Raw genomic sequence first — 23,821 nt, 5'->3', positions numbered from 1 at the left:
TTTCAAAAAACCCTCAAAAACAGCTTAAATCATAGAATTTGGCGGTAATTTTGATCCTATAGTATTATTAACCTCACTAACCACAATTTCCACTCATTTCCAGTCGATTCTGAACACCTCACACCTCACAATATTATTTTTAGTCCTAACATTTGCAACAAGGTCGCTGGATGACTAAGCTAAGCGACCCAAGTGGGCGGCACAAACACCTGGCCCATCTAAGAGTGGCACTGCAGTGTCAGACAGGATGGCACTTAAAAAAATAGTCCCCAAACAGCACATGATGCAAAGATAAATAAAAAAAGAGGTGCACTGTGGTCGCTGGATGGCTAAACTAAGTGACACAAACACCTCAATATCACAGGAATTATTTGTTTTAATCAATGGTATTATTGGTCCAAATCACTGGAAGAAAATGACAAAATCACAGGAATTATTTGTTCTCATCAATGGTATTATTGGTCCAAATCACTGGAAGAAAATGACAAAATCACAGGAATTATTTGTTCTAATCAATGGTATTATTGGTCCAAATCACTGGAAGAAAATGACAAAATCACTGGAATTAAATGGCAGTAATGTCGGGAATTATATCAAATGGCAGTGCCACTGGACATATACGGAAGTGTCAGACAGGATGGCACTTAAAAAAATAGTCCACAAACAGCATATGATGCAAAGAAAAGAGAAAAAGAGGTGCACTATGGTCGCTGGATGACTAAGCTAAGCGACACAAACACCTCAATATCACAGGAATTATTTGTTCTAATCAATGGTATTATTGGTCCAAATCACTGGAAGAAAATGACAAAATCACTGGAATTTATTCGTTCTAATCAATGGTATTATTGGTCCAAATCACTGGAAGAAAATTACTAAATCACAGGAATTATTTGTTCTAATCAATGGTATGATTGGTCAAAATCACTGGAAGAAAATGACAAAATCACTGGAATTATTTGGCAAGATCACTGTAATTAATAATTATAAATCACTGATCTTGATTGGTAAAATCTCGCTATCGCCTGCTTAGTGAAGTGGAATCTAGATGGGATTTTGTACCGGGGACACACTAACTTCATCAATTGTCTAAATCCCAATGCACTAATGGCAGAAAACGGGCGCACGTCTAACAGCGCACTGACTATACTGAGAACTGATTTTACTGAGCACTTATTTTACTGAGCACTGATGATACTACGGAGAACTGACACTGAGCAGCGAGAACAGCACTGGACTATTGTACTGTAGTATACTGGTCACCACAATGCAGCACTGACACTGAGCACAGATATTAAGCACTGAACAGGATACTAGAAGTGACACGGTGCAGCAAGATACAGCAATGGCCTACTGTACTGTACTACTATATACTGGTGGTCACCACAATGCAGCACTGTACTACTATATACTGGTCACAACAATGCAGCAGATATTGAGCACTGATCAGGAGAATAGAACTGAGTCTGACACGGAGCTGCAAGATACAGCAATGGACTACTGTACTGTACTACTATATACTGGTGGTCACCACAATGCAGCACAGATATGGATACTAGAAGTGACACACAGCTGCAAGATACAGCAATGGCCTACTGTACTGTACTACTATATATACTGGTGGTCACCAAAATGCTGCACTGTACTACTATATACTGCTCACAATAATGGAGCACAGAGATAGTATACTTGACACAGAGATGCAAGATACAGCAATGGCATACTGTACTGTACTATATGTATACTGCTGGTCACCAAAATGCTGCACTGTCCTACTGTATACTGCTCACAATAATGCAGCACAGAGATAGTATACTTGACACAGAGCTGCAAGATACAGCAATGGCATACTGTACTGTACTATATGTATACTGCTGGTCACCAAAATGCTGCACTGTCCTACTATATACTGCTCACAATAATGCAGCACAGAGATAGTATACTTGACACAGAGCTGCAAGATACAGCAATGGCATACTGTACTGTACTATATGTATACTGCTGGTCACCAAAATGCTGCACTGTCCTACTGTATACTGCTCACAATAATGCAGCGCAGAGATAGTATACTTGACACAGAGCTGCAAGATACAGCAATGGCATACTGTACTGTACTATATGTATACTGCTGGTCACCAAAATGCTGCACTGTCCTACTATATACTGCTCACAATAATGCAGCACAGAGATAGTATACTTGACACAGAGCTGCAAGATACAGCAATGGCCTACTGTACTGCACTATATGTATACTACTGGTAACCAAAATGCTGCACTGTCCTACTATATACGGCTCACAATAATGCAGCACAGAGATAGTATACTTGACACAGAGCTGCAAGATACAGCAATGGCCTACTGTACTGTACTATATGTATACTGCTGGTCACCAAAATGCTGCACTGTCCTAATATATACTGCTCCCAGTAATGCAGCACAGAGATAGTATACTTGACACAGAGCTGCAAGATACAGCAATGGCCTACTGTACTGTACTATATGTATACTGATGGTCACCAAAATGCTGCACTGTCCTACTATATACTGCTCACAAAAATGCAGCACAGAGATAGTATACTTGACACAGAGCTGCAAGATACAGCAATGGCCTACTGTACTATATGTATACTGCTGTTTACCAAAATACTGCCCTGTCCTACTATATACTGCTCACAATAATGCAGCACAGAGATAGTATACTTGACACAGAGCTGTAAGATACAGCAATGGTCTACTGTACTGTACTATATGTATACTGCTGGTCACCAAAATGCTGCACTGTCCTACTATATACTGCTCACAATAATGCAGCACAGAGATAGTATACTTGACACAGAGCTGCAAGATACAGCAATGGCCTACTGTATTATATGTATACTGCTGGTCACCAAAATGCTGCACTGTCCTACTATATACTGCTCACAATAATGCAGCACAGAGATAGTATACTTGACACAGAGCTGCAAGATACAGCAATGGCCTACTGTACTATATGTATACTGCTGTTTACCAAAATACTGCACTGTCCTACTATATACTGCTCACAATAATGCAGCACAGAGATAGTATACTTGACACAGAGCTGCAAGATACAGCAATGGTCTACTGTATTGTACTGTACTATATGTATACTGCTGGTCACCAAAATGCTGCACTGTCCTACTATATACTGCTCACAATAATGCAGCACAGAGATAGTATACTTGACACAGAGCTGCAAGATACAGCAATGGCCTACTGTACTGTACTACTATAATTATATACTGGTGGTCCCCACAATGCAGCACACTGAGCACAGATATTTGCAGTACACTGAACACAGATATTTGCAGCACACTGAGCACAGATGCGGAGCTTTTCAGGGAGAGAACGCAGCCACGTCCTCTCTGTTCAATCTCCAATACACAAGTGAAAATGGCGGCGACGCGCGGCTCTTTATATAGAATACGAATCTCGCTAGAATCCGACAGCGGGATGATGACGTTCGGGCGCGTTCGGGTTAACCTAGCAAGGCGGCAAGAATGGAAAATAGGTGAAGTTGGGGGGAATTCGGATCTCGGAGAACCGAACCCGCTCATCTCTAGTTGGCAGTTTATCTCCCTCCAAGGCTTAGTAGTGTATCTGCCCCTAGGTGATATGCATATTGACCACTATCTAGGATGTTGTCTGTGGAAAAAAATGAAAAAAGTGAAAATATTTTTTTTCTGTGCTGTATCCCACTGTGTATCCATAACATACAAGTACTGTGACCCCGCAGGCAGTATCCCACTGTGTATCCATAATATTTAAGTACCGTGGACTCTGCAGGCTATTCCTGACTGTGTCCAGAACATACAAGTACTGTGACTCCACAGGCTGTACCTCACTACATATCCATAACATACAAGTACTGTGGACTCCGCAGGCCATACCCTACTGTGTATCCATAACATACAAGTACTGTGGACTCCGCAGGCCATATGCAACCGTGTAGCCATAACATACAAGTACTGTGGACTACACAGGCCATACCCTACTGAGTATCCATAACGTACAAGTACTGTGACTCTGCAGGCCATACCCTACTGTGTATCCATAACATACAAGTACTGTGGACTCCGCAGGCCATATCCAACCGTGTATCAATAACATACAAGTACTGTGGACTACACAGGCCATACCCTACTGAGTATCCATAACGTACAAGTACTGTGACTCTGCAGGCCATACCCCATTGTGTATTCATAACATACAGACATAGCATAACATAACATACAGACATAACATACATTCACTTATATCTTTGCTATTTTGCTCAACTTGGCACAACATGCAAAACACAGTGTTATGATCCGCTGCAGTGGCTCATTCCTGTTTGCATTCTGTTTATGTGTTTTATGTTATACTTCTGTTGTTTCAGTTTCCCTTGGCTTTTATGGGGTGTCCGGAGTCCACCCTCAAGGGGGGAGGTTTACTGTTATGAGCAACAGCAGTGATTCATTCCTGTTTGCATTCTGTTCATGTATTTTATGTTATATTTCTGTTTGCATGCCAGGGTTTCTCATGAACTTGTTTAGAGTACTGTTGCAAGCCGCCCTTGGTGAGTCTGTGTAACTGCAGCCTGTTTCCTGTGCTGTCTCACTTGGCAGATAATTAGGCCATTATGTGGTGAGTCTGTGTAACTGCAGCCTGTCTCTTGTATGTGTGGCCTGGGCTGTCTCACCTGTCAGTTAATTAGGTCATTACCTTGTACCTTGTGCCTAGCTTCCAGCCATCCTGATTGGGGTGTGTTTCCTTTATTACCCAGTCTGCCTTGCTCCTGGAGCCGATGATAGAAGGTTTTTGCTCCTGTATGTGCTCCCTGTCCTGTGGAGTGTTGTCTTGGACTTCTGCAGTTGGAGTCACTGCATGGTTTGGAGTTCCCGGTTAGGTCTGAATCCTGTGTGTTCTGTCCTGCCAGAGTGTGAAGCACATTTCCCTTATAACCTGAGTTCCTGATTGTTCTTGTGAGACCTTGCCTAGAAGAAGTATCAGACAGCTGCAGTTGTTCCTGCCTTGTTTTGCTCTGCCTAGCCTAGCCTGGAATCCAGGAGTCTCTTGCAGCTAAGTGTTCTTGTTTATACTTCGCTTAGCTCTGTCTAGATATTTAGGAACTCACTGCTTTATAATTTTATTATTACATCCTATGCATTGTTGTACGCAAATATACTGTTCGGTTGCTTAAAACCTCTCAGGGCATTGTTGACTCCACAGTTTGTATTCTTTCCTATAGGTAGTCTTGCAGAGTTTAGTTAGCTTTCCCCTTACTCACTCGCAGTCTCGGTTGGTGCCTTGTTACCTAATGAGACCTGGGGGCATCGGAGTCTGGGCGGACCTAATTTGCCCATTCAAATGCGGCTGCTGAAGGCAAAAGTCTAGCTCTGCAGGCACCATCCGACCACTGGGAGGAATAACGGAGTCAGGATAAGAATAGGCATTGCTGCGGTCATTCATAACTGGGCGCAGCTTCACTCGTGAGTACTGGAACTCCCCAGTTGTCACCCATTCCGCAGAGTTCCAGGTACTCAGTTCATAACACATGGCTAAGCTGTTTTTCACGAGTAGTGAGTGGCTGGATTTTAAAAATTTTGTTTGCCATAATAGAATATGTATAAAGTAACATATTAAATAAGCAAATTAAGAAAAATCACAAGGCATGGCTAAATCTCTGAGTCTATGGCATGCAAAACTGCCATACATGGCAGGATATAGCAAAGATGTATGTGGACACATCTGTACAAGTATTGTGACTCCATAAGCAGTACCCCACTGTGAATCCATAACATACAAGTACTGTGGACTCCGCAGGCCATACCCCACTGTGTATCCATAATGTACAAGTACTGTGACTCCGGAGGCTGTACCCCAATGTGTATCCATAACATACAAGTATTGTGACTCTGCACGCTGTACCCCACTATGTATCCAGAACATACAGGTACTGTGACTCCGCAGGCGGTATCCTACTGTTTATCCATAACGTACAAGTACTGTGACACCGCAGGCCATATCCCATTATGTATTCATAACGTACAAGTACTGTGGACTCTGCAGGCCATATCCCACTGTGTATCCATAATGTACAAGTACTGTGACTCTGCAGGCCATACCCCCTTGTGTATTCATAACATACAAGTACTGTGGACTCTGCAGGACATAACCCACTGTGTATCCATAACATTCAAGTATTGTGACTCTGCAGGCAGTATCCCACTGTGCATCCATAACATACAAGTACTGTGACTCTGCAGGCCATACCTCACTGTATATCCATAATGTACAAGTACTGTGATTCCACAGGCCTTACCCCACTATGTATCCATAACATACAAGTACTGTGACTCTGCAGGTGGTACCCTACTGTGTATCCATAACAAACAAGTACTGTCACTCTAAAGGCCAATCCTTACTACATTCACATAAGCAGTGTGACTCAACAATTTCATTTGTAAACAAAGTTTAAAAAGTTAATAAAAAGAAAAAAAGTGTTTAAAAAAATTTGTACAAATTATGTGTGCTGTACCCCACTGTGTTGTTGTTTGTATGCATATAAGTTCTGTGATATTCCGCAGTGTGAGTGGTCATTTGCAGACAAAAATTAGTAAAAATAAATATATTGTTCTATTGTTTGTACTATTACTTTGTGTCCGTTGATATGGATTACGATTAGTTGAGAGAAGAGTAGGAACCACATTCTAGCACTGCAGCTGCTGCCACCAGCCAATGCCCAAGGGCAGAGAGGGTTTAAGTCAGGGCATCTAAAATAAAAAATACAATGTACAGTGGTAAAGAAAAAAACGCCTCTGATAAAGGGAAAGTTTGGTGCAGAAAAACATAAAATTGCCAACATGCTATTTATCAGACCGAGTGGCAAGGAAAGGCTCAGGCCTTGGTCTTTATTTATGAGTGGTAGTTCTGCAGCTGTCAGTAAGGCAGTTTCTTCTGCCTCTCATCACTCAGAGTCAAAAAATGAAAACCACTAAGGTAGTAGAACTGTGTGTTCAGAAACATCACAAAATCCTGAGGAGAGTCTAAGTGTGTCCACGAGTGCTATGTGTGAGCTTGACCTTTCTTATACTGTACCCATAGAGAAGCCTCCTTCCACCATTTCTGTACCCTCTGCAGATATGGGGATGAGTAGCACTAATCATTATGCTGACAGAGAAATTGAGGATGCTACCATGGAAGTGCAAGAGAATGAGGATGATATTTGTGTAGCTGACTACGGCGCTAATGAGCTAATGAGAATTTGATGAAGAGAATGTTGTTTTTGTTAAGTCAGACACCAGTCGAAGAAGTTATTGCTTGTGATAAGAAGAAGGCCATTGTCATGCCTGCACATAAGACAAAAAAATCCAACTAAAATGTGTACAATTATTTTTGCACAAATCCTGACAACACTTGTCTAGCCATCTGTAGTGCTTGTAAAGCCGCAGTGAGTAGAGGTAGGGACCTTAACCATCTAGGAACCTCCTCCCAGTTGCATCATTTGCAGCAAGTTCATGGAAAGTTTGGGGGAAAATCAGGAACTAATGCTAAGAAAATAACAACAAGCAGTACATCATCATCTAGCTCCTTTCTCTCAGATAGATCCCATTACCTGCAATCTCCACCGTCAACACCTTCATCATCCTTTTCCCCACTAGTAATCAGAGATAGTCCTGCATCCAGGAATGCTAAGTGACTCCTCCCTATCCAGGTTTCCTCAGAAGAATCCTTCAGTGCTAAGCCTACTGCTGCTGCTGTTGGGGTTGGATCTTCATCCCAGAAGGGGACTAAGAAGGCTACTAGTAGTTTTAAGCAACAATTGACTGTAAAACAATCCTTTGCAAGAGGAAGCAAGTATGACAGCTGTCACCAGTCATACAGGAGATCACTGATGCTATAATGGCTATGCTGGTATAAGATCTGCATCTAATATTCACCATTAATGCAGTGGGGATACTTCATCAAAATGTGGAAAAGATGATATATATATATCAAAATAAATTGGAAATTCCATGAGGAAGACCTTTACCGGCAATGACTTGAAATAACTGTTTTGGAGGAGAAAAATACAGTAGGAACAAAAAAAGGCCCAAATAATGTGATTTTAGCAGTTTTTATCAATTTTAAAAAATAAATAAAATAAAATACAGATCCAAAACACAAAGTTAATAAAGATCCAAAACCAAAACACGGAGATCGGCGCACATCTCTAGTTACAAATGATAAAGGCTTCTCCAACGAATCAGCTTGTAACTGTCATGTTTAAAATAATGTCAGGAGCTAATTGGCTGGAGAACCCTTTATCATTTGTAATGAGTGATAACGTGAATATCACTCGTTGTTAAATCTGCCCTATGTTTTCTGACTCTTCATATTTTTTGTCTTTTTGTCTGAACTCCCAAAGGTTATGAGCTGTCTTGTAATCAACATATGCCACAATCTATCACAGAGTCAGTTACCTACAAAATGTAAAACGCATAATGATGATGATGATACTTGTAACATACAGTACAATGCAGAAACCATTAGTCAAACCTAAATGAATGATGTAAGATACACACCCAGAGACTTTCTTTGTTCATTTTTTTTTCCTTTAAGCTCAGCTCCATGGTGCAACATCTCAGCACTGGAAGATTTCCAGACGTTAATACTCAGGGGAGGAAATAACTGGCCTTTTCCCTGAAAGAAAAATGGTAAAATAGTAGGTGCAGTGCAGGACTGATTACTTAAGCTGTGCTGGCCACCAGCCGCACCTAACCACCTTTTAAATTCCTATTAAACACTAAGCTCTTCTTCCAACTCATACATATCATGGACCTCCTCTTTATCTAGGGAGAGCCTTGTGCTGGCATTAACAGAGTTGTTGGAACCCTCCCAGGCCCTGCTTGTATCACCAGAAAGAGGCACAGGTTGACTTCAATGACCCAAAGGTACAAAAGTAATTCAGCATGGACATCTCCATTGGTTTATATACATAAAAGACACCACTCAACCCAGAGGCACTTTAAGAGAGGAGGAGGTCCTTGTGCTGCTTCCTCCGTACGGTCCCCTCCTCTCTGCAGGAGGGCTGTAGAGTCTGGGCACTAGAGGGCTCAGACTCTACTGCGCACGCGCAGATCTCTGGGAATATGGTGCGGCGGCCATTTCCCAGAGATTTATCTACTGCGCCTGCGCAGAACTCTGTGAAAACGGCCGCTGCGCCATTTTCCCGGAGTTTTAACAGTGCCGGTGATGTTAGTGCGGGACTCCGGAGGGGTGAGTATTGAATAAATAGGGTGCAGTTTGTGTGGTGTGGGCCCCCCCTGGACTCAGGGGCCCGTGTGCACCACACACACTGCACCCATTATAGAAACGCCAGTGACTCAACCACTGTCCCTCTAAAATGAACAACCACAGCATTGTAGGACAATTCCCAAGATTGTGAATGCAGCTCCAGACAAGTATGCGTATTAGCCTGGCCTCTTAAATATCTGTTTTAAGATAACAATGAATTCTGCCCTACACAATGAGATATAACATCAATAATAAGATTTTAAACCTACCGGTAAATCTTTTCCTCCTAGTCCGTAGAGGATGCTGGGGACTCCGTAAGGACCATGGGGGTATAGACGGGCTCCGCAGGAGACATGGGCACTCTAAAGACTTTAGGATAGAATGGGTGTGCACTGGCTCCTACCTCTATGCCCCTCCTCCAGACCTCAGTTAGAGAAATTGTGCCCAGAGGAGACTGACAGTACGAGGAAAGGATTTTTGTTAATCTAAGGGCAAGATTCATACCAGCCCACACCATCCACACCGTATAACCTGGAATATACGCAACCAGTTTTAACAGTATGAACAAAACAGTATCAGCCAACGACTGATCTTAACTGTAACATAACCCTTATGTAAGCAATAACTATATACAAGTCTTGCAGAATTTTGTCCACACTGGGACGGGCGCCCAGCATCCTCTACGGACTAGGAGAAAAAGATTTACCGGTAGGTTTAAAATCTTATTTTCTCTTACGTCCTAGAGGATGCTGGGGACTCCGTAAGGACCATGGGGATTATACCAAAGCTCCAAACCGGGCGGGAGAGTGTGGAGGACTCTGCAGCACCGATTGAGCAAACATGAGGTCCTCATCAGCCAGGGTATCAAACTTGTAGAATTTTGCAAAAGTGTTTGAACCCGACCAAGCAGCTGCTCGGCAAAGCTGTAAAGCCGAGACACCTCGGGCAGCCGCCCAAGAAGAGCCCACCTTCCTAGTGGAATGGGCATTACCGAATTTGGTACCAGCAATCCAGCCATAGAATGAGCCTGCTGAATCGTGTTACAGATCCAGCGCGCAATAGTCTGCTTAGAAGCAGGAGCGCCAACCTTGTTGGCTGCATACAGGACAAACAGAGCTTCTGTTATCCTAATCCGAGCCGTCCTGGCTACGTAAATTTTTAAGGCCCTGACTACATCAAGGGATTTGGAATCCTCCAAGTCTCCCGTAGCCACAGGCACCACAATAGGTTGGTTCATATGAAACAATGACACCACCTTAGGTAAAAATTGAGGACGAGTCCTCAACTCTGCTCTATCCACATGGAAAATGAGATAGGGGCTCTTATGAGACAAGGCCGCCAATTCGGACATTCGCCTTGCAGATGCCAAGGCCAACAACATGACCACCTTCCAAGTGAGAAATTTTAATTCAACCATTTGAAGAGGCTCAAACAAGTGAGATTTTAGGAACCGTAACACCACGTTAAGGTCCCATGGTGCCACTGGGGGCACAAAAGGGGGCTGGATGTGTAGCACTCCCTTTACAAAAGTCTGGACTTCTGGGAGAGAAGCCAATTCTTTCTGGAAGAATATAGATAGGGCCGAAATCTGTACCTTAATGGAGCCTAACTTTAGGCCCATATCCACTCCTGTCTGTAGAAAGTGGAGAAAACGGCCCAAGTGGAAATCTTCCGTAGGAGCATTCTTGGCTTCACACCAAGAAACATACTTCCTCCAGATACGGTGATAATGTTTCGCCGTCACCTCCTTCCTAGCCTTTATCAGAGTAGGGATGACTTCTTCCGGAATACCCTTCCCAGCAAGGATTCGGTGTTCAACCGCCATGCCGTCAAACGTAACCGCGGTAACTCTTGGAAAACGCAGGGCCCATGTTGCAACAGGTCCTCCCTGAGAGGAAGAGATCTTCTGTGAGCAGTTCCTGAAGATCTGAGTACCAGGCCCTTCGAGGCCAATCTGGAACAATGAGTATTGTCTGTACTCTTTTTTTGTCTTATGATTCTCAGTATTTTAGAGGAAGAGGAGGGAACACATAGACCGACTGAAACACCCATGGTGTCACCAGGGCATCCACCGCTACTGTCTGAGGGTCCCTTGACCTGGCACAGTACCTCCGAAGCTTCTTGTTGAGGCGTGACACCATCATGTCTATTTGAGGAAATCCCCAAAGACTTGTTATCTCTGGAAAAACTTCTTGATGAAGTCTCCACTCTCCTGGATGGAGATCATGTCTGCTGAGGAAGTTTGCTTCCCAGTTGTCCACTCCCGGAATGAATACTGCTGACAGAGCGCTTACGTGATTTTCTGCCCAGCGCAAAATCCTGGTGGCTTCTGCCATTGCCACTCTGCTCCTTGTCCCGCCTTGGCGGTTTACATGAGCCACGGCTGTGACAATGTCTGATTGAATCAGAACCGGTAGGTCGTGAAGAATATTCTCTGCTTGTCATAGGCCTTTGTATATGGCCCTCAATTCCAGTATGTGGATGTGTAGACAAGCTTCCTGGCTTGACCACAGTCCCTGAAAATTCCTTCCTTGTGTGACTGCTCCCCATCCTCGGAGGCTCGCGTCCGTGGTCACCAGAACCCAGTCCTGAATGCCGAACCTGCGACCCTATAGAAGGTGAGCACTCTGCAGCCACCACAGGAGAGACACCCTGGCCCTGAGGGACAGGGTTATTTTCTGATGTATTTGAAGATGGGACCCGGACCACTTGTCCAGAAGGTCCCACTGAAAAGTCCTCGCATGAAACCTGCCGAAGGGGATGGCCTCGTAGGTCGCCAACATTTTTCCCCAGTACTCGAGTGCATTGATGGACTGACACTCTTTTCGGTTTTAACAGGTCTCTGACCATGTTCTGGAGTTCCTGTGCTTCCTCTTTTGTTCTGTGTCCAGAATCATGCCTAAGAAAGACAGCCGAGTCGTTGGAACCAACTGTGATTTTGGTAGATTTAGAATCCAGCCATGTTGCTGTAGTACTCTCAGGGAGAGCGCCACGCTTTTCTGCAATTGTTCCTTTGATCTCGCTTTTATCAGGAGATCGTCCAAGTACGGGATAATTGTGACTCCTTGCCTGCGCAGGAGCACCATCATTTCCGCCATTACCTTGGTGAACACCCTCGGGGCCGTGGAAAGCCCAAACGGCAACGTCTGAAACTGGTAATGACAGTCCTGTACAGCGAACCTCAGGTATGCCTGATGAGGAGGATATATGGGGAAGTGAAGGTATGCATCCTTTATGTCTAGTGACACTATAAAATCCCCCCCCCCCTTCCAGGCTGGAGATAACTGCCCTGAGTGATTCCAACTTGAACTTGAACCTTTTTAAGTACAGGTTCAGGGATTTTAAGTTTAGTATGGGTCTGACCGAGCCATCCGGTTTCAGGACCACAAATAGGGTCGAATAGTACCCTTTTCCCTGATTTATTAGGGGAACCTTGATAATCACTTGCTGTTGACACAGCTTTTGAATTGCAGCTCCCCTCTCTGGGGGAGAAGCTGGTAAAGCCGATTTGAAGAATCGGCGAGGAGGCACGTCTTCGAATTCCAGCTTGTAGCCTTGGGATACTATTTCCATTGCCCAAGGATCCACATCCGACTGACCCCAGACGTGGCTGAAGAGTCAAAGACGTGCCCCCACCGGTGCGGACTCCCTCAGTGGAGCCCCAGTGTCATGCGGTGGATTTAGTAGAAGCCGGGAGGACTTCTGTTCCTGGGAACTGGCCGCAGCAGGCATTCTTTTCCCTCTACCCTTACCTCTGGCAAGGAAGGAAGAGCCCCGACCTCTTCTGGACTTATGCGACCGAAAGGACTGCATCTGATACTGTGGTGTTTTCTTTTGCTGTGGGGGAACATAAGGCAAAAAAGTAGATTTACCCACGGTAGCTGTGGAAACCAGGTCCGCGAGACCTTCCCCAAATAAAACCTCACCCTTGTAAGGTAAAACTTCCATATGAGTCGGCATCACCCGTCCATTGGTGGGTCCACAGTGCTCGCCTAGCTGAGATAGCCATGGCGTTGGCCCTGGAACCTAGTAGCCCGAAGTCTCTCTGAGCGTCTCTCATATATAAGACTGCGTCTTTGATGTGACCTAAGGTCAACAAAATGGTATCCCTATCTAGGGTATCAATATCAGCTGACAAGGTGTCTGTCCAAGCTGCTACCGCACTACAAACCCAAGCCGATGCTATTGCTGGTCTGAGCAAAGCACCCGTATGTGTATAAATTGATTTTAAAGTTGTTTCCTGTCTGCGATCAGCAGGATCCTTGAGGGCTGCCGTGTCTGGAGACGGTAGCGCCACCTTCTTGGATAAGCACGTCAAAGCCTTGTCCACCCTGGGCGAGGATTCCCACCTTACCCTGTCCTGTGCAGGGAAAGGATACGCCATAAGAATTCTTTTGGGAATCTGCAGTTTTTTGTCTGGAGTTTCCCAAGATTTTTCAAATAATGCATTCAGGTCATGAGATGGGGGAAATGTTACCTCAGGTTTCTTTTCCTTAAACATGTGTACCCTCGTGTCGGGGACAGAGGAATCATCTGTGATATGCAAAACATCTTTTATTGCAATAATCATATAATGAATACTTTTGGCCACCCTTGGGTGTAACCTTGCATCATCGTAGTCGACACTGGAGTCAGAATCCGTGTCGGTATCAGTGTCTGCTATTTGGGATAGGGGACGTTTTTGAGACCCTGAAGGGCCCTGTGACACCGTCAAAGCCATGGATTGACTCCCTGTATTATCCCTGGACTCTGCTTTGTCTAATCTCTTATGTAACAAAGCCACATTTGCATTTAAAACATTCCATATGTCCAACCAATCAGGTGTCGGCATTGCCGACGGAGACACCACAATTATCTGCTCCACCTCCTCCCTAGATGAGCCTTCCGCTTCAGACATGCCGACACACGCGTACCGACACCCACACACACAGGGATTGTATTTTTATGGAGACAGTTCCCCCAATAAGGCCCTTTGGAGAGACAGAGAGAGAGTATGCCAGCACACACCCAGCGCTAATGACACTGGAAACAAATTCCCAGAAAAACAGCGCTTTTATATAATTATATAGATATATCTATACACTCACTGCGCCTTACAAGTGCCCCCCCCCTCTTTTTTTGCCCTCTGTCACCGTGTTCAGCAGGGGAGAGTCCGGTGAGCCAGCGTCTGCAGTGTGCTGTGGAGAAAATGGCGCTGGTTAGTGCTGAGGGATCAAGCTCCGCCCCCTCACCGGCGGGCTTCAGTCTCGCTCAAATTATTTAAACTGGCGGGGGTTTATTAATATACTGCCTCCGCAGTATCTACTTTCTATGACAGTGTCCCTTGAGGTTAATAATGCTGCCCAGGGCGCCCCCCCTGCGCTCTGCACCCGTACAGTGCCTGCTGTGTGTGAACTGTGTGGGAGCAATGGCGCGCAGCGTTACCGCTGCGCATTACCTCAGTGAAGATCATGAAGTCTTCTGCCGCCTTTGAAGTCTTCTTTCTTCTCATACTCACCCGGCTTCTATCTTCCGGCTCTGTGAGGAGGACGGCGGCACGGCTCCAGGATGAACGGCGAGGGTGAGACCTGCGTTCCGACTCCCTCTGGAGCTAATGCTGTCCAGTAGCCTAAGAAGCAGAGCCTATTATTTAAGTAGGTCTGCTTCTCTCCCCTCAGTCCCACGATGCAGGGAGCCTGTTGCCAGCAGTGCTCCCTGAAAATAAAAAACCTAACAAAAGTCTTTTTCAGAGAAACTCAGGAGAGCTCACCTGCAGTGCATCCAGTCGCCTCTGGGCACAGGATATAACTGAGGTCTGGAGGAGGGGCATAGAGGGAGGAGCCAGTGCACACCCATTCTATCCTAAAGTCTTTAGAGTGCCCATGTCTCCTGCGGAGCCCGTCTATACCCCATGGTACTTACGGAGTCCCCAGCATCCTCTAGGACGTAAGAGAAATACCACTTCAGATGCATTTCCCTGTGTTCTACATGATCAAATGCATAGTAAATAAAATAAAAAAGACAACTTTGAGACATTTAGCAGTCATGCAGCATCTGCTATTTTGCTGAATGAAGTCATTTTGGGTCATTCAGACCCGATCGCACGCTGCAGTTTTTTGCAGCCGAGCGATCAGGTCTGAACAGCACATGCATGGGGGCCGCAATGCGCAGGCACGTCGCTGGCTGGCGACGGGCAGCAACGGAAACAGCGAAGAAAGCGTTTGCAGCAGCGAACACAAGAAGATTGCCAGGAAGAGGCCGTCTGAGGGTGTCAACTCACTGTTTTCTGGGAGTGTCGAAGAAAACGTAGGCGTGCCCATCCGTTTCCAGGGAGGGATCCTGACGTCCGCTCCAGGAAGGATCATTGCAGCGGGTGAGTAAGTCCTGAGCTGTGCAGAGACTGCACAAACTTTTTGTTTGTGCAGCTCTCTGCACAAGCATTTGCAGCCCTGCACAGCAAAGCCCCCTTCCCCTGTGGGCGGTGATTACCTGGTCGCAGCAGTGCACAAAATAGCCTGTGTGCGACCAGGTCTGAATTACCCCCAAAATCCATTGCATGGAACTGTGGGGGTCATTCAGACCCAATCACACGCTGCAGTTTTTTGCAGCCATGCTATTGGGTCTGAACAGCGTAGCGAAGAAAGCGTTCGCAGCGGCGAACGCACGAAGATTGACAGGAAGAGACTGCACAAAGTTTAGTGGTAGCCATGGGCAACATTTCCACTTCTCACTGCTGGATACATCACCCCTATGGAATCACTTTATCCTGATGTTTGGATACTTTTGCAGGGATGGAAGTACTTTGCTGCCTGAAGTGGCCATTAAAACAGCCATGATATATTTGTGCTAGCCACACACAGGCATAGTGTATGAAGGTAAATTATATAAATGATGGTATCATACCACGTGTGGCTACCTTTTATGTTTCTTTTGACCATTCATTATGCCAAAGAACTAGACATAATGGGGCTGAGGCAGACTTGAATGCAAGTTTATTTACGGGAAAGAATCTTGCTTTTTTTACACTGAGCATGCCCTGGTACTCGGCAAACTCAGCTACAGGTGATGCAGAGTCATACACATTTCAGTTATATACAGTCGCACTGAGGGGGGGAGGCAGGTAGTAATTACCCAGGCCAGGGCGTGTTGGAGGGGCCCGGCAGGGGCCCGGGTATGAGCGTCTTCCCTTTCGTACTCTTCCCAGCCCCGCACTTGTTGCTGTGTGCTGTGCTGGGCTGCGGTGGGTACAGGAAGGCTGCTTCCGCACAGTGCAGCAGTCCCTCTGCCTGCAGGGGTGGTGGTTGCACTGATCCCATCCATTCCTGAATCTGTCCCTGGCTGAGGCTCCCACAGTGCCACCTGCATAGCTGCATAAATGATACTTTATTCATATTTTTTTTTTGTTAAAGGGGATGAACACACCTCCGTGATTAGGGCACACCCCCTGCATTACTGGGCCCAAGCTTGCTGTCTATGGCTCTGGTTATACAGTATATTCGATTGTGACTGAGTAAGTATACCTTGGTTGTACTGGGACATTCTCTAGAAGACTAAGTATAGAGAGATAATTATACTTACTGCTCCGTCGGCCCGGTGCTGGTTACAAAGCTGCAGCAGCCATTTTTCTGATGATTTGTGCATGTGCAGTAGAGATGTCCCCGGGAATAAGGCACAGGTGCCATGTTTCTGGTGACCTGCGCATGTACAATAGACAATGGCACAAAGCCAGAGCCTATTGCACGGAGCTTGCACATGGGCCCAGAGCTGGCCCTAACCAATATGATGCCCTAGGCAAGATTTTGGCTGGTGCCCCCTAGCACCATTGCTAGTTCCACCTCTGACCCTGCACCCCTTTCCCAGCACCATCACCCCTCACCTATAGCAGTCCTTATTTTGGTGTTAATATGACCTATATTTTAAATAGGAATAGTGCACACATTCATCTCACAGCCCAAAAAGGTGTGTGTTTGTGCTGGCAAGGGGCATGGCCACACAATAGTACCCCAAAATTAAAATTACGCCACACAGTACTGCAACTTTATTTACAATTTATCATGCAATAGTGTCCACTTTACCTTATATACGTTACTCCTCACAGTAGTGCCCCTTATTCACATAACATCACACTGAATTGCTCCTTATTCACATTACACCACACCATATTGCTCTTTATTCGGGATCCGGTCTCTAGGTTGACAGTAACTAGGTCGACCACTATTGGTCGACAGGGTCTCTAGGTCGACATGTTCTAGGTCGACAGGACAAAAGGTCAACATGAGTTTTTCACAATTTTCCTTCTTTTTTTTGAACTTTTTCATACTTAACATTCCACTTGGACTACGATTAGGAATAGTAACCTGCCCAAAGCATGTCGAGCAAAGCGAGCCATGCGAGGGTACACTGTGCACTAATTGGGGTTAACGGTCACTGTACGGAGAAAATGACACCAAAAAAGCATTAAAAACTCATGTTGACCTTTTGACCTGTCGACCTATACCATGTCGACCTAGAGACCCTGTCGACCTAGTTACTGTCAACCAATAGTGGTCAACCTACACACTGTCGACCTAGTTACTGTCGTCCTTCCATACCACACCCCTTTATTCACATTAGACCACATAGTAGTGCCTTTTCTATATGTTACGCCACACAGTAGAGCATCTTATACACATAATGCCACACATTAGTAATGCATTTATACACATAATACCACACAGTAATGCCCCTTACACATGACACACATTATTAATGTCCTTATAAACATAATGTGCCTTACACATTATACCAACCTTTATTAATGCCCTTATACACATAATGTCCCTTACACATATGCCACACATTATTAATGCCCTTATACACATAATGACACACATACAGTAATGTCCCTTACACATATGCCACACATTATTAATGCCCTTATACACATAATGACACACATAGTGCCCCTTACACATATGTCACACATTATTAATGCCCTTATACATAATGACACACATAGTGCCTCTTACACATTTGCCGCACATTAGTAATGCATTTATACACATGACACGCATAATGCCCCTTACACATATGACGAACACTATTGCACAACCAACTCACACACACACACACACACACACACACACACACACACACACACACACAGAGCGCTCACACAGAGCACTCACACGGCCACTAACACTGTGACCTCTGCCTCTCCTTGGATACAGATGTGTCCTTATACATCTTGCCTCAATGTGCCATGCAGCAGGAGATGCCTGGTGTGAGCCTGCTGGCAGCTCTGCTAATGTCGGGTGCCTTTTTTTGATGAAAATGCATCTTATTTGCACAAGCAGATAGGCATGCCGCATATCATTTTAATCAGCAGGAGCTGCTTGTGCCCTAGGCATAACAAATGCCATAGGCATTGGCCTAGTTTGCCTATGCCTAGGGCCAGTTCTGCATGGGCCCTCTCTTTTATTAAACAGCTCCTGTGTAAGGAATTGGTGATTGATCTGGTGATTGTTACATATACTACTCCATGTTATTCTGTATTATACTGTTACCTGTAACATACTGGATAATAAGATACCACTGTATCTGCCCTTCCGTCTTGTCTATGCAAACTTGAACCATAAAATAAGCAGTGGTCACATGGTAAATCACTTGCGCCTAAAAACGCTGCCCCGTTCTATTTCAGAGACACACTTCTCTCTCTCATAGTACAATACAAAAAGAAAAATAGAATACAGGCGCAGTTTTGGAAAGAAAACAATGTCCCAAAAATTAATAAACACAGTGTCACGATAATTTCTGTCTAAGAGGAATCCTGTAATCTTGGTTGCTGTATTCTTCCTTTCAGGACATACCCAGAGTAAAGAATTGGAACATCTATACTTACCAACAATTAACAAAGAAATAGAAACTGTTACAGAATTTATACATTTTTGGGACATTGTTTTCTTTCCAAAACTGTGTCTGTGTTCTATTTCTCTTTTTGTATTGAACCATAAAATAATCCAGTGAGTCCTGACTCTAAAACCAAAGTGCTTCACAATGGCTATGAAACCAAACACCCAAAGTGAAGGCAGTCCCATCGCAGAGATTCCTACAAATCATGATATGGGCAAAAACAGTATAACTATTTAGTTCCATGCACACAATGGGGGTCATTCCGAGTTGTTCGCTCATTATTTTTTTCTCGCAACGGAGCGATTAGTCGCTAATGCGCATGCGCAATGTCCGCAGTGCGACTGCGCCAAGTAAATTTGCTATGCAGTTAGGTTTTTTACTCACGGCATTACGAGGTTTTTTCTTCGTTCTGGTGATCGTAATGTGATTGACAGGAAGTGGGTGTTTCTGGGCGGAAACTGGCCGTTTTATGGGTGTGTGCGAAAAAACGCTACCGTTTCTGGGAAAAACGCGGGAGTGGCTGGAGAAACGGAGGAATGTCTGGGCGAACGCTGGGTGTGTTTGTGACGTCAAACCAGGAACGAAACTGACTGAACTGATCGCAGATGCCGAGTAAGTCTGGAGCTACTCAGAAACTACTAAGAAGTGTCTATTCGCAATTCTGCTAATCTTTCGTTCGCAATTTTGATAAGCTAAGATTCACTCCCAGTAGGCGGCGGCTTAGCGTGTGCAAAGCTGCTAAAAGCAGCTTGCGAGCGAACAACTCTGAATGACCCCCAATATGTTTAACTCTCCATCAGCACAAATCTATACTTGTAGCCAGTGTCAGATTAAGGTCCTCATGGGCCTGGAGCTGTAATTTATGAAGGGCCTATTGTGCGCTGCTGCAGGGGGTGTGACCAGCATGGTGGGGGTGTGACTACCGATATGGGGGTGTGGTGTGGCTAGCACCATGGAGGGCATAGCTACCCACCTACCTAACTATGGTTTATTTTTGTGCTGCAAGCTAACCTACCAGTATATACGGTATTTGGATTGTGGGAGGAAACCCACGCAAGTATGGGGAGAATATACAAACCCCACGCAGTTAGGGCCATGGTGGGAATCAAACCCATGACCTTAGTGCTGTAAGGCAGTAATGCTATCCATCACACCATCGTTAGACCTGCTAGTGAAGGCAGTCCAATCCACATGGGAATTTTTTCCCCAGAACATTCTATGACTAAACTCATTAATGAGCATCTATTGCTATTATTTTTTCTAATATGCATTTTCAGTTTGTTTTAACATGCCACTACCATGTAAAAAAAAAAAAAAAAAATGCTATAGAGAAACCAGGAAACAAAAAACAAAACAACAGACAGAATATAATTTGAAGTTTCCAAATAGCTTCATAAGTACTTAATTAGTCACACCCGCTCCCCGCACACACTACACTACCCCTAACCCTGCACCTGCTCCCCGTACACACTACACTACCCCTAACCCTGCTCCCAGTACACACTACACTACCCCTAACCCTGCACCCGCTCCCCGTACACACTACTCTACCCCTAACCCTGCACCCGCTCCCCGTACACACTACACTACCCCTAACCCTGCACCCGCTCCCCGTACACACTACACTACCCCTAACCCTGCACCTGCTCCCCATACACACTACACTACCCCTAACCCTGCACCCGCTCCGCGTACACACTACCCCTAACCCTGCTCCCAGTACACACTACACTACCCCTAACCCTGCACCCGCTCCCCGTACACACTACCCCTAACCCTGCAACCGCTCCCCGTACACACTACACTACCCCTAACCCTGCACCCCGTACACACTACACTACCCCTAACCCTGCACCCGCTCCCCGTACACACTACACTACCCCTAACCCTGCACCCGCTCCCCGTACACACTACACTACCCCTAACCCTGCACCCCGTACACACTACACTACCCCTAACCCTGCACCCGCTCCCCGTACACACTACTCTACCCCTAACCCTGCACCCGCTCCCCGTACACACTACACTACCCCTAACCCTGCACCCGCTCCCCGTACACACTACACTACCCCTAACCCTGCACCTGCTCCCCATACACACTACACTACCCCTAACCCTGCACCCGCTCCGCGTACACACTACCCCTAACCCTGCTCCCAGTACACACTACACTACCCCTAACCCTGCACCCGCTCCCCGTACACACTACCCCTAACCCTGCAACCGCTCCCCGTACACACTACACTACCCCTAACCCTGCACCCCGTACACACTACACTACCCCTAACCCTGCACCCGCTCCCCGTACACACTACACTACCCCTAACCCTGCACCCGCTCCCCGTACACACTACACTACCCATAACCCTGCTCCCCGTACACACTACACTACCCCTAACCCTGCACCCGCTCCCCGTACACACTATACTACCCCTAACCCTGCACCCACTCCCCGTACACACTACACTACCCCTAACCCTGCTCCCCGTACACACTACACTACCCCTAATCCTGCACCCGCTCCCCGTACACACTACACTACCCCTAACCCTGCTCCCCGTACACACTACCCCTAACCCTGCACCCGCTCCCCGTACACACTACACTACCCCTAACCCTGCTCCCCGTACACACTACCCCTAACCCTGCACCCGCTCCTCGTACACACTACACTACCCCTAATCCTGCACCCGCTCCCCGTACACACTATACTACCCCTAACCCTGCACCCGCTCCCCGTACACACTACTCTACCCCTAATCCTGCACCAGCTCCCCGTACACACTACACTACCCCTAACCCTGCACCCGCTCCCCGTGCACACTATACTACCGCTAACCCTGCACCCGCTCCCCATACACACTATACTACCCCTAACCCAGCACCCGCACACACTATACTACCGTTAACCCTACACCCGATCCTCGCACACAATATACTACTGCTAACCCTGCACCCGCTCACCGCACACACTATACTACCGCTAACCCTGCACCCACTATACTACCGCTAATCCTACACCCGCACACACTATACTACCGCTAATCTTACACCCGCACACGCTATACTACCGCTAACCCTACACGCGCTCCCCGCACACACTATACTACCGCTAACCCTACCTCTGCACCCCGCGAACACTATATTACCGCTAACCCTGCACCCGCTCCCCGTACACACTATACTAACCCTACACCCGCTCCCTGCACACACTATACTACCGCTAACCCTGCACCCGCTCCCCGCACACACTATACTACCACTAACCCTACACCCGCTCCCGCACACACTATACTACCGCTAACCCTGCACCCACTATACTACCGCTAACCCTGCACCCGCAAACACTATACTACCGCTAACCCTACACGCGCTCCCCGCACACACTATACTTCCGCTAACCCTGCACCCACTATACTACCGCTAATCCTACACCCGCACACACTATACTACCGCTAACCCTACACGCGCTCCCCGCACACACTATACTACCACTAACCCTACCTCTGCACCCCACGCACACTATATTACCGCTAACCCTGCACCCGCTCCCCGTCCACACTATACTACCACTAACCCTACACCCGCTCCCTGCACACACTATACTACCGCTAACCCTGCACCCGCTCCCCGCACACAATATACTACCGCTAACCCTGCACCCGCTCTCCGTACACACTACCCCTAACCCTGCACCCGCTCCCCGCACACACTATACTACCACTAACCCTACACCCGCTCCCTGCACACACTATACTACCGCTAACCCTGCACCCACTATACTACCGCTAAACCTACACCAGCACACACTATACTACCGCTAATCTTACACCCGCAGACACTATACCACCGCTAACCCTACACCCCGTCCCCGCACACACTGTACTACCGTTAACCCTGCACCCGCTCCTCGCACACACTGTACTACCGCTAACCCTGCACCCGCTCCCCGCACACACTACACCACTGCCTACCCTGCACCTGCTCCCTGCACACACTACCCCTAATCCTGCACCCGCTCCCTGCACACACTACCCTTAACCCTGCACCCACTACCCCTAACCCTGCACCCAATCCTTGCAAACACTACCCACTACCCTGCACCCGTTTCCCACACACACTACCCCTAACCCTGCTGGGGGCGTATTAATGACCAATGTGGGCATGGTCACCTATGTAATCTGTGAAGGGTGGGTCAGGGTGACAAGGCCGCTAGCAGGACGGTGGCTGTGTCACTAATATACTGAGCACAGTCAGTACCTCAATCCTGCTGCCACCGCCCCCCGCCACTTGCTGTTCGGTACACAGAGCCACAGCAAACAGTCCCCTCGTGTGATATGGCCGCTATGCGCAGCAGCGCACAGCCGTATCACAGATTGCGTATCTTTTAATTGTGTCCTACAGGGCTTCCGTAGCCCTGTAGGACACACAGTAAGAGAGCCCATGTGGCTGCTGCCGCGCACACTGGACCACCTGTGCCCTTTTGCAATGGACTAGGCTGCGTCCTGTGGCGATAGTACAGTCCAGGGGGCACCTGTCACTCTGCCCCCTTGGCCAGCCCGCCATTAGACTGGACTGAGGGTTCTGGGTGGGAGGGCACTGGGATGGGTGCAGTGGGCTGTCTGGGGAGGGAAGGCAGGGAGACACTGGGATGGGGATCAGTAATGGTGGG

At 46.6% G+C, this 23,821-nt stretch overlaps 1 protein-coding gene across 3 annotated transcripts in view; it reads right to left on the bottom strand.

Annotated features, from left to right (window-relative positions):
• ARHGAP15 (Rho GTPase activating protein 15) overlaps positions 1 to 23,821 on the bottom strand; it is a 1,201,663-nt gene that overhangs the window by 578,517 nt on the left and 599,325 nt on the right. For all 3 annotated transcript variants that reach the window (XM_063933735.1, XM_063933734.1, XM_063933733.1), the window contains exon 8: positions 8,568 to 8,685. In XM_063933735.1, the coding sequence (XP_063789805.1) occupies positions 8,568 to 8,685 (118 nt within the window). The remainder of the gene's footprint in view (positions 1 to 8,567; positions 8,686 to 23,821) is intronic.

The sequence above is a fragment of the Pseudophryne corroboree genome, chromosome 7 (assembly GCF_028390025.1).
Source record: "Pseudophryne corroboree isolate aPseCor3 chromosome 7, aPseCor3.hap2, whole genome shotgun sequence".
In the NCBI taxonomy this organism is placed as follows: domain Eukaryota; kingdom Metazoa; phylum Chordata; class Amphibia; order Anura; family Myobatrachidae; genus Pseudophryne; species Pseudophryne corroboree.
This window is presented reverse-complemented; position numbering and strand designations above follow the sequence as displayed.